The sequence below is a fragment of the Trichechus manatus genome, unplaced genomic scaffold, assembly GCF_000243295.1.
Source record: "Trichechus manatus latirostris isolate Lorelei unplaced genomic scaffold, TriManLat1.0 scaffold00125, whole genome shotgun sequence".
NCBI classification, from domain to species: domain Eukaryota; kingdom Metazoa; phylum Chordata; class Mammalia; order Sirenia; family Trichechidae; genus Trichechus; species Trichechus manatus.
The window spans coordinates 1,098,181-1,110,583 of NW_004444061.1; the positions used below are offsets into that span (position 1 = coordinate 1,098,181).

General features: G+C 33.6%; 1 protein-coding gene across 1 annotated transcript in view; it reads right to left on the minus strand.

The window, feature by feature from the left end:
• The window catches only part of PTPRQ (protein tyrosine phosphatase receptor type Q), a 274,890-nt gene that overhangs the window by 20,516 nt on the left and 241,971 nt on the right, over nucleotides 1–12,403 (minus strand). The window contains exons 36-39 of the mRNA XM_004384638.2: nucleotides 10,898–10,924; nucleotides 10,165–10,246; nucleotides 6,948–7,038; nucleotides 2,191–2,267 (exon numbers count right to left, since the gene is read on the minus strand). Of these exons, the coding sequence (XP_004384695.2) occupies nucleotides 2,191–2,267; nucleotides 6,948–7,038; nucleotides 10,165–10,246; nucleotides 10,898–10,924 (277 nt within the window). The remainder of the gene's footprint in view (nucleotides 1–2,190; nucleotides 2,268–6,947; nucleotides 7,039–10,164; nucleotides 10,247–10,897; nucleotides 10,925–12,403) is intronic.

The following is a 12,403-nucleotide window of genomic DNA, read 5'->3' on the forward strand; positions in this document are numbered from 1 at the left end:
CATACTGCACTGTCATCAGCAGATAGCATGTCCAAACAACCTATAATATTTAGAGGGAACACTGGGGGTTGATGAATATTCCTTTGCTTATGTAATCTGTGTGGTTCAGTTACACTTACGAAAACTGTCTGGCTTCTTTCCTAATAATATTCATATCCTTTACTGCCATCTCATACCTGGTGGAGCACTGGAGGATATGACCTATTCATTTGTATGTGTTAATTGGTGAATAAAAATGGTACAAATCAATAGGTCACAAATACAGCCAGTTATCCTTTGTCCTATTCTATGGTATCTCAAGACATTTGATTATCAGAGCAATGAAAAATTTAAATGTATAAATGTATACGTACATCACATGTAAATCAAAGTTACACTTCAACATGCTATGGAGTTTAGGCTACAATGAAAATTAGTAAGCAAAAGATTTCACCAAAATGTTTAGAGATGAATTATATTTTCAAAACAGTCAATTATTTTATAAATGAATAAAATATGCTCTCCAAATAGAAAATTCACGTGATTCTTTCAGAGCTCTAACATAAAAAGGGATGAAATTCGAAGGAAGCATTAACTTCTCCAAAACCCTCCTCACGTCCTCTGTTAAGAGGTCTTAAATTCTCGTATTATTCACTAGTTTGACAATAAGAACCAATATCTGAGTGGAATTTTGAAGCTGTTATCAAACAACATACAATTGAGAATGAATTATTTTTTGCGTTTATTTCCTTCACCAAGGTTGGGAGGGAATGAAACATTGGACATGTATGTTTGATGTTGGGGGAGAGGATGGAGAATCACCTAAAAGCCACAATGGGACTGAAGGAAATGGCAGGCTTGTGAGAGAAGACACATGAATAAGAAAAATATAAAAGACCTAGGGGAGGGTGGGCAGGAAACAATAAAGTTGTTCAGAGATAGAATCACTTGCCTTAGGAGGAAGTGGATGATCAATGCCAGGAGAGGCTAATATTTAGTTATCATAAATTTTTTAGAAAGAGTTCCAAGATGAATGGCTTGGGTGCATATAAGGTTTCCATGTTCCTATGATAGTGATTGAGTCCTTGGGTGGTGCGAACTGTTAAGTGCTCGGTGACAGTTCGAATACACACATAGATGCTCTGGCCTTTGGTGAATTTACGGGCAACTTTTTAAAAATTTTTTTAAATGATAGTGATGGTAGGCCATTGCTGATTCCGAGGTAGAATTCTCAACTTCCATGTGGAAGACCCAGTTTTGATTCCTGGCCAATGCATGTCATGCACAGTCACCACCCATCTATTAGTGGAGGCTTATGTGTTGCTATGACGCTGAGCAGGTTTCAGTGGAGCTTCCAGACTAAGCCAGACTAAAGAAATGTCTGGTGAGCTACTTCTGAACATTAGCTAATGAAAACCCTATGGATCACAACAACCCAATCTGCAACCAGTCATGGGGATGGCACAGGACTGGGCAGCATTTCATTCCGTTGTGCATGGGGTTGCCAGTTGGGGCCAACTCCACAGCTGCTAACAGCAACAACAAGATGACAGTGATAAGCAGTGGAGAACAAAAGAGCCATGGAGAGGAAGAGAAAGCGAGAAAGAACTCCCAAATAATTTGGTTTCATTTAATTCTCAATCTACCTCAACAAGCATTTATTATCTACGATGTGCAAGGAAGTACATTAGGCATGACACAAATCCCCTGGTTGATGCATTTAAGATATGTTTATTGAGTAGCTACAATAGAGTACACATTCTACAAGTACCTGAGGATAGAAAAAAAGAAGAAGACATCATTGCTCCCAAAGACTGCACATCTAGAAGGGAGGGAGAGCATAATAGGTTTTTGTACTGTATGGACATGATTGTCCATTTGACTAATTTTTCTTTGAAAGAGAATCTGGCAGACTTCATTGTCTACAGAGACTACATTGACATTGATGAAGGAAATGAGTTAGTAAAAGAACAAGGAAATATGTACTCTGAAGTTGTAAGTCTGCCACTTACTCATTAAGTGATTGTTGACAAGTTGCAAAGAGCCTCCATTAACCCATCTACAAAATAGGGGTACATAAAATCTTTTAAGTAACTGACACATTAAGATCCATGCAGGTAGTAATGAATTTGTTGCTTTAAATAGCTGGAAGAGTAATACAATTTTAATCTTTATTTTTATAATAATATATATATACATACAGTAACTTACAGAAACATAGCTGGCGTTAATATAGTCCGATCCTGGAACACTAGCATCAGCTGCCAGTTTCACTCTGTTATTATTATCTAGAAGAAAATATAAGGAATCAATGCCAATTCACTTTTTAAATTTCCACTGATTTTTATTATAAAAATAATACAAAGGAGTATATAACATTCCAACATTACAGATAGATGTAAAATTAAAGTAGAAGTTTCCTATTATTCCACATTTTCACTACCCAGAGATAATTATTATTAATAAGTCCTTGTGTATATTTCCAGAATTTTTAGGACAATGAACACTCCTGATATTTGAACACTTCATCTTTCTTTCCTGATTCAGAATGCCACTTCTATCATATAGTAGATTTATCTATGTATTTAAGTCTATTTCTAGACTAGTCTCTTCCACTTATCTGGCTTTTATTCATTCTCTTTATTTGACTATTTTTTCTTTAATGCCAAATTTTTAATTATTGTACTCTAGAATATTTTAAGATCTAGTAAAATTATACACCCACTACCCATTATTTCTCTTTCAATGAAACATGTCAAAATTATTTTTTTCCTGAGAATTTTTACCAAATTGGTAAATTGGTAAATGTCTGGTTCTGATTTTAAATAGACATGGAAGTGATATAAAATATCTATCACTTCTTAATTATTTTAAAGGTTTTCTTTTTAAAGGTTTTTTTTTTTTTCCCCTCCTAAAACCTTAATGGAAAGGCACGTAACAGTGGAGGAAAAATGGGTAAATGGGATTGGGTTTAAACTCCAGATGATCTACATACCCTGCATATAGCTTTGGCTGAATTGCTTAAAATTATCTGTTTCTTAGTTACTTTGACTATAAAATGCAGTTATAATATTTACTTTGTAGAATACTCATGAGGAAAATATGTGTTTCATATAAGAAAGCTCATAGCAAGCACTGAATATGCATTAGTGTCTCATGCTCTTAAATCTTAATCATATATGTTAAAATGAATTATCCTTCTTGTTAGTAATCCCAATTACCTGACCCAATGTGCTTAGATTTTGAGACAGGGAATGTTTAAACAAAAGTTTTACAAATGATTCATGTCCCAAACATTTTGATTTGTTGAATGACATTAAAAACTATTTTAATGACATTGTGGCTAGTCCTGTAACTAATGAAGGGAAACCATGGTGTTTTTATTCACTTGATATGACTTCTTATAACTATCAGAGTCAACAACAAGCTAAACTTCTCTTCATGGTGTTGGAACATTTCTGAAGGTCACAGAGTTTCCCGTCAAATGGAGATTTGGAAATCTCCTCTGCAAGCATTTGCTGCTGATTCTAGTATCTTAAAACCCTGTAAGCTAATATCTTCTAAAATGCACTGTGATATTTGAAATCCTACTTCCTGCATTACTCAGGGGAAACAATGCACTTCACTTAGCTGACTCTGACTAAAATTCAGACTCCATTAAAATGAATTCATTCTCTATGGGAAAATAACAATGTATTTCTTCATCTTTATAGGTTCTCCACCAGCACAATGGGAGAACATCCTTAGTCTAAATGTTACAGTTGGTTTGTTATGTATGTGTGGGGTGGCGGGGGAGAGAATACTAGCCCACAAGGTGGCTGTAGCTTTGCAGCTTGGCTTCTAACCTAGGCTAGGGAAGTGGGCTTGTTATCTTCAGACTGCAGACTCTAAGTGTCTGTAACTTAATCTTTTTCACCCAGAATGTTAGCAGCTTTTAAAAGTAAGAGATTTAGTGATTACTATTATTAAAAACTAACATTTATTGAGTGCTTCTGGTGTTCTAGTACGGGCTATGTGATTAACATGATTGTTTCATCTAATCCTCACAATAACCTTGTATGAGACACTACTGAATAATATGGCCGGTATTACCAAAGCAGTGGAGTCCCTGGGTGGTACGAATGGTTAATGCCTCTGCTGCTAACTGAAAATTTGGCAGTTACAGTCCACATAGAAGAGCTTCAGAAGAAATGCCTGGTGATCTACTTCCAAAAAATAAGCCATTGAAAACCCTGTGGAGCACAGTTCTACTCTGACACACATGGGGCCATTCTGAGTCAGAATCGACTCGATGGCAACTGTTACCAAAGTACTTGATGCGTAAACAGGATGCTAACCCCTGTGGTCTGATTAGAACCTACATGTTCTCAGGCTTTTATTATACAGCAGGCAGTAGTATTAGTTGAGTTAATAAATTATTCTAATAATAACATTCTTTAAAAGTGTAAAATCATACCTAATGAAATTCTCTCTTATAGGACCACCAACTCTTTAAGAAGACAGTTAAGAAAAAAAACCTTCCTCCACAAATTCATTAAAGATAGCGGATATTGATGTAATAAATTACTTAAAAAATTAATAAAACTTCTGTACTGAAATCAAGAAGAAGGCATAAAATAATCGGACATTACCCATTAGACTCTAGCAAAGGTGAAAAAATGCATGCAATGCTTGGTCTAATATTTCTGAATATCCTTGATTTACAACATAATTTCATCCTTAACAATTTGTTTTTTGTCTTAGCCTCAGATATGGAGACTTAAGGTAATCATACTCCTTAGTTCTTTTTTGTTGCTTTAAAGGCTGTTTATTTAGTTCCATTGACTACTCATTCTCTTCCCAGCTATGTTACATAATATATAAAATGTGTCTAACATATTTGCATGACATAAAGGACCAAAGAGTGTCTAATTTAAAACATGTAAAAATTTTAGCCCTTAGAAAGATATTTTGAAATGTGACTTTTTGTTTTTTTATTATTAAAATCTGAAGATATTATTATGTAGATTCACATAATATGTTTTATAAATTACTTCAACCATATAGACAATTATAATTAAATACTAAATATTCCATAGTAAATTTCCTTTAATAATATATAATCTATAGGTTATAGTGTTTATTTTCACAGAATACCACTGAATAAGCATGAAGTAGACAACATGGAAGAAATTTAGATAAATTAAAAAACATGAAAATTTCCATAGCTCTTAAACTTATGATGCATTCAACTCAGGTTAACTCTGAAAACGAGAACAAAAAGACATATTAAGAAAGGTCATGCTCTTAGAAATTCAGAGCTGGATCACTAACATTCCATGTTTCCTATAGCATTATCTTATTAACTAGCTTTTAAAGTAATTTACTTATGATTTATCTTGTTCCAGAAAGGATTTTAGGTTGTTAAAGCTATTCATATTTTTATCCTTTTCCAGTTCTTAGGTACACCCACTCCTCACTTATTGACATGGTTAGGTTCCGAAGACCAGGTCGTTACACAAAAATTGGCATTACGTGAAAATGGAGGATGACTGCATCAGATCACAAAATGGAGGATGACATCATTACATAACTGCCAAATTATATCATTACATCACTGCCAAACCACTGAGAATCATGTCCCAGCCAAACTGATACATAACCTTAACCAGCACAGCCAGCGTTACTCTTGCCTCACACCTTGGTATTCGTTACTGCCAGACAAATGTCGTTAATGTGCAAAATAGTTGGATAAAAGATTTTTTACTATTGTCGTAAATGCAAAATGTCAGATAATGAGAGAGTTGATAAGTGAGGAGGAGGTGCATTAACAGGTTCCATTAGTTCATTGGTACAGTGGTTAAGAGCTCAGCTGCTAACCAAAAGGTCAGCAGTTCAAATCCACCAGCTGCTCCTTGGAAACCCTAGAGAGCAGTACTACTCTGTCCTATAGGGTCACTATGAGTTGGCATAGACTCGACGGCAACAGGTTTGGTTTATATCATGTTTCCCTAAATCTATTTCCTTTATGCATCAGTTATACTTTAATTCTAGAATGTCAGAATTTGGTCCATTTTCTTCCTATCTGTATTGTTTATGATTTTACATTCTGTGATTATATCCTTCTCTAAGTCCATTATCTTTCTAGGCAGAAGAGTTCAATTTTTAAGAAATATAGAACTTTCTCCAATATCTTTTTGAAAAGACAGAAAAAATTACATATGCTAACTTTAAAATTAGGAATATTTAAAAACTTTAGATTTTTGAAGCAGTATTGATAGTTTTAGAAACTCAAAAATATCACATTTCTATTTCATAATATAAACTGCATATTACTTAGTTCGAACATCTGTTCAAAAAATGTAGTATCAAACATATAGCTATTATTAACTGAGGAATTCCATGTTTTCTCTTTCACTTAATTGTTAATTCTTGAAACAATAATGCTATTTCTTTCTTACTGATGGAAAAAATGAAGGTATGTTTACGATGGTGAGGCACACTCCTGCCTCCTTTAAAAAAGCCATTGCTGGAAAACACACATCTACCCTGAACTTCAGTGGATATTTTGCAATGCACTTTTTATACTCATAACAAAGCACTACCATGCTCTTAAGGGTAACTAATGAACAAGGTTATGTGCGAATTTTCTCTTTCCATTTGAGAAGTAGGTCTATAGGAAGATGTTAAAGAGGTTTGTTACTTGGGTTAAATTACAAAGCTAAGCAAATATTAGGTATACAGTTTCTTGCACCTGCATAAATGAAACGTGTGTGAACAAGCTGAGAATCATGTATATTAACTTTAATAAATATGAACGGAACAAAAGAGATATGATTTAAAAGTTGCTGCTACTGAAATACATTATTTACTTCAGTTAATATGTAATAGAATATATTAAAGAAAATACAAAAAAAAATGTTAAGATGTATTTTGTGGTCATTTTAAAACACCTCACAGTCAAAATAAGAAACAATTAGAGCACGTACATGGTTTTATGTTTGGAAAGCGGTTTTTTGCTCTATTCCAAGGTAGGTCAGCATCAGTTGAAGAAAGATCCTGAAGAAATTTCGGTAATTCCTGTAGAATAAAGTAATTGCAATTTTTACATTTACAAGGTAATGTAAACAAGCGGTAAACAAGAAATTCCACTTAGTAAAAGACAATTCTTTATTCTAAACCATTTCACTTCTAAGTTGAAAACACCCCTCATAACTGTAGAAACGAGGTCAACTTAACAGTAACGAGCTTATGTGAGCTTTTACTTTAAATATCCATAATGAATTTTGTCAGTTGGGCTATGGCTGTCTCTGAGTTAATTTCTTCGTACTTCAGAAAGCCTTATGATGTGGCAACCATGTAAATGGTATATGTTAATGGCACGTCAGGTACACATTGTCTACTATTTAATATTTTAATGCCTACTTAGTAGGAGGAAGGGAGTTCAATGATTTATTCTTTGTTTTTTCTCCTGGGGCAGTATGATTTCATGCCTATTAATTGGTACAACAGTGGTCAGTTTGAGAAGATGCCAAAGGTCAATTCCTGTTCTGAGTATGCACTGTTAAACAGACAGTGGAATGCAAAGGTGTGATTAAGAATTATCAGACACAGGATGGAGGGGCAAAGAAATCTATTATCGACATTTTGGTGAAAAGTCATGATATCCATTTATCTTGTTATTTCTAATGTAAGTATCATTAAGACGGCTAGTCCAAGAAAATGTGATCATTACTGTTGAGTTGATAATCTACATTTATGAAATTTAAAGTGTTCTGTTTTAGAAATAAGTCTCAACTTGCCAAACTCCTTAAAAGTGTTAAAACGTGTGTTTTAGAAATTTTTTGACATCATTGTATACTATTTCTTTTAATTGGATAATTCTCCCTTCCCTCTTATTTTTTCTCAAAAAGAAAATCTGGACAGTCAGTTGCATGTGGGCATGTGTTAGAAGAGAGAGACTGTGCAAGTATCTGAATTCTGGTATGTTGGCACCAAAGGCTTAGAAAAAATTTTTTTAACCAAGTGAGGAATTCTAGAACAGCTTCCCTGTGTGAAGGTTTTAGGAGTATATGCCAGTGTATTTTAAGACAGAAAGATACTGAGGGGAAAGAAAGGTAATGTGGAAAGGTGGTATTTATATTTTGTACTTATTTTACACAAAGGTTTCATTTATAGATTTAAATGGCTCTGAGATTGACAGTTAATACTCAATTATAAGGTTGATTGTTTGGATAATAATGTTATACTGGCAACCTGATTCTTATCAGAGCACACAGGGCCTCAAAGGTCCTCCCAGTATAGCTCTTTTTCCTACTGTTTCCTCTCCTTTTAGTGGAATCACAGATGAGTTGGTCTATTTTGCACCTTCATACTTTTACATTCATTCACTCTTTCTGGAATACCTTTCCCCCTTCTCTTACTTGTTGGACTTCTGCTCATCCTAAAGTCCATCTCGCAGGTCATCCTTTTTTAGTTGTCTTTCCTGATGACTACCCACAACAGAAATGGCCTTCACATCTTTATGCATATCTCTATCATGGTCCTGATATAGTTCATTTGTAATTTTTTATACATGTATGCATTTCTAATCATAATATGGGCTTATTTATGGTAGGAATCAACTTCATAATAGCTAATAATAAAATACAGGTTATTTTATGCCAATCACTCTTCTAAACATTGCATATATTTAGTAATAGTTTTAGTATTCACAGCTCAGCGAGGCAGCTACTATCATTTACAAATGAGGAGAACACTGCAACACAGGGAGTTTAAGTGATTTTCCCACGGTCACTAGGCCAAATACAATGCCTATTACATTATAGGAGCTTATAAATTGTTTAAGATATAAATGAATAGGACTTAAGTATAAGGATTATCAAATATATGCATCAAATATAACTTGCCTATTAAAACAATATTTTGTTTAAAAATAATAAAGCATTAAGATACAAAACTAGTTATAAAAAAAGCTTTTAAACCCATGATCTCAAAAATAAGTTACATTAGAAACTTTCTCAATATAATATATAATATGTGAAATGTTATTGCTAATAAAACTTTTCATCTACACGGTCATGTGTAATGTAATTATATTTGCTCCTAGTCTAGTGAAATTACATTTTGCTCCTGAAAAATTGAGAGTTCTCACTATATAAATGCTAAAGAAGAATTTTATGGCACCATTGATTTTGTTAAGTCCAGACCAATATTACTTAAGTAGCATAACCAAAAAACTGTAGGAAATACCATTAATCTCACATTTTTGTTATTATTCCGCAAGAGACTGAAATATAATAATCCTGAATTTTTAAAGCCAATTGTTTGATTCTTTGTTTCATAGCTTCACAAACTAAGAATTTCGTGAAAAAAAATATGCAATAGGAATAAAGTTTTTGGCGGTATTTAGAAATCTATTTTATTTTCATAATATAAAATCATATAAATTAGGAAAGATGCTTACAAGTCTTAAAATAGCTTGCAGATATGATATCTACCTTGTGTTTCAAAAATAATTTCAATTTTATAGGTATAAACTGCTAAAAACAATAAAATTATTCTAAACTCTTAACTATTTTTAAATGTTGACTTTTTAATTTTATACATTCTCTATAATGTAATATATCATTTATTCCACATAACTTAAAAAGAGGCCTCGTAAAGTCTGAACATTATTTAATCAGGTTTTTTTGGGGCAGACAGTTCTAAAAATAACAAAATTTTTATAGTTTCTAGAAATACCAAGTTCTGTTCTCAGGTTCACCTATACCATAACATAAACTAAACAAGCAATTTAAAATGGAATAATTTAGTGTCCAAATGTACAAGAATTGTTTAAAATTTAAAATCACGTTTAAAATATTATCTAAAACCCAGATACAAATAAAAACGAATGAACATAGCGTTCTGGATTGACCTCTATATCTGGACGAGAGAGCAGAGAAGAAACAAGGCTGGACTGCCATTGCAGGGGAGGTCTGAGGAAGAGCAACTTTTCCTTACACAGTAGGCGAATAATTCTGATCAGGTTGCACCAGAGGCCGGCCAGTGTAACATTACTATCCAAACAATCAACCTGGTAATTGGGTATTGATTATCAAGGCCAGAGTCCTTCATGGCCTTGCATGTTTAAAATGGACATGAAATGTGACACATGAAACGACTGGAGGTCTTGCAATGTTGTGACAACTGCTAGTAACATACCGAAAATTCTTCTTGAAACTTCAAGTTGTTGTTTGTGCAGAGCTCTTCAACATGTTGCAGGAAGGATTTCTTGCTTATTGGCCTCCAAGTAAAGAAAGGTATAAAATGGAGTCATGTTAGATTGTATTCTTTCCCTTTTGCCGGTGTTACGATCAGCAAGTTAAAGAACAACGGGCATTGTAAAAGCCATACACAACACAGCCCTTTAAAGTCACTCTGTCATATTTACAAAATTAACTTTTCTCCTTTAAGTCCACTTTTCTCTGTTTTCATGGTTCAAAATGTCTTTCAATTTTTAAGTGACTTTAAATGATTTAACATTTTAATGAAGAAAATTTTTCAAGTAAATGTAAGAGCATAAAGTTATCAACGAATCCTAAAGCACATAATACCTCTTTGTCATACAGAAAACATTTTAAACATTACAAGGTTTTAGAAGATATAAAATATTGCAGTGACCTCATTCTCATAATGACATGGTTTTTAAACCCCAAGGAGGTTAAATATCCCCGTATTACTTCCCAAGCTAAAATACAGACATGCAAGCTTCACCCCAGAGAGAGAGAAAGCATTTCTCCAGTTACCATGCAATTGGTCATGCTTTTATGATTTATATCCAGCTTGGAGGCTTTTCCAACAAACATAGAAAAAAGGAACCACACATTAAGATTCACCAAGTCAGTGAATCTAAAGTCAATATTCAAAAAGAAGAAAAGATATTTAACAAACTTACTTGATGGATTTTCTATAACTAAGTAACCTGCAACAGAGATTGTGTTAAATGCATTGTGAGTTGGAGGGTACAACTCATTCTGAAAGAGTTCTAGATTAAAATCAGAAAAAAACAAAATAATTCAGCTATGTATACTGTGCTATGCCTTTAACTATTACATTATTATTATTTTAAATTTTATTTCATTATTTTGCGATTGGATTATTTGGATCCAAATATGGCCAAATAATAATGTAGTGTCTCTTTCAAGCAGCTCTTTTATATTGTTAGGCATTTGGGGCACTGCGTGAACAATAGGTCCTTTTTTATGTATTGTATAATATTTAGTGGTCTAAAAAAGTTACTGTGGATTTAAAAATATATATTTTCTTTATCCATAGAGAGTGCCAAACCAAGGAGAACACATCTTTGAAAAATACCGTCATATTTCCTAAGTCTTATTTCATGGGTGACTTTGAATGAATATACAACCGTAACAAAATCATAATCATTTTAATGACTTTCAACATATCTTTTGTGACAATTCATTGGTCAAGTTATTTATACTTTGGGAAAAAATTGAAATAATTTTAATAGCTAAACAGACTATGCAACACATACAAACTTAGAGATGGGTACATTTTTAATAGCACATGTTTGTCATGCACAACAAACTAAGCACTGCAAAAACCACAAAAGGCACAAAGTATAATGAAATGACATGAAGAACATAACTTTTTCAAAGTTTTAAATTTTAAAAATTATTAAGGATGATTTTACTGTTTTCCTTAAGTGAAGAATATTTATAAGATGATGTGCTTTTTGAAGTAAAGGATGAATGATAGAAAATAATTGGATTGGAAAATGTGGCATAATGAATATTACAAAAATGATCTCAAAGGTATGTGTTCAATGAAAAAAAAACCGTGAGAAAAGAGGAAATATATTTAATAACAATACAGGAATTGGTGAAAAATATGCTAGAGCAGGTATAACCTAGCAGAATGACAGAACCCCCATTAAGGTTGTTGGTAACCCCAAGCAGAAAGATATATCTGCCAGCTTCTCAAGGTATAACCTGGCAGAGCATCCCATCATCAAACATGGTACCACAGTGATAATGTAGCAAAGACTGAGCCAAGAGTGCCGGCGGATAAGCTTGTGGGCTACCAACACAACCCTAGAGTGATTCTCAGACAGCAACAGAGAATTCCTGATACTAACTAGATGGATATGGAGATGGCTCAATGGGCCACTGAATCTGACGTATCCTTGATTTGATGACAGGCAGATATAGAGTACCTAAAACTGGAAGCCCTGGGAGTACCTCTGAAGCAGCAATAGATGCTGTGGGGACTGAGGCAGACAGTCAATCCCTGTTGGAAAGAATTAGTCCTCAGAAAAACCATCAGGGGGGAAAAAAAAAGACAACCATGGACTACACCCTCACTACCCTAGTCTGTTCAATGTCTTGTGTCCCAATACTCCTATGCCATGATGTTCCTCAAGAATAGAAAAGGAAAGGGG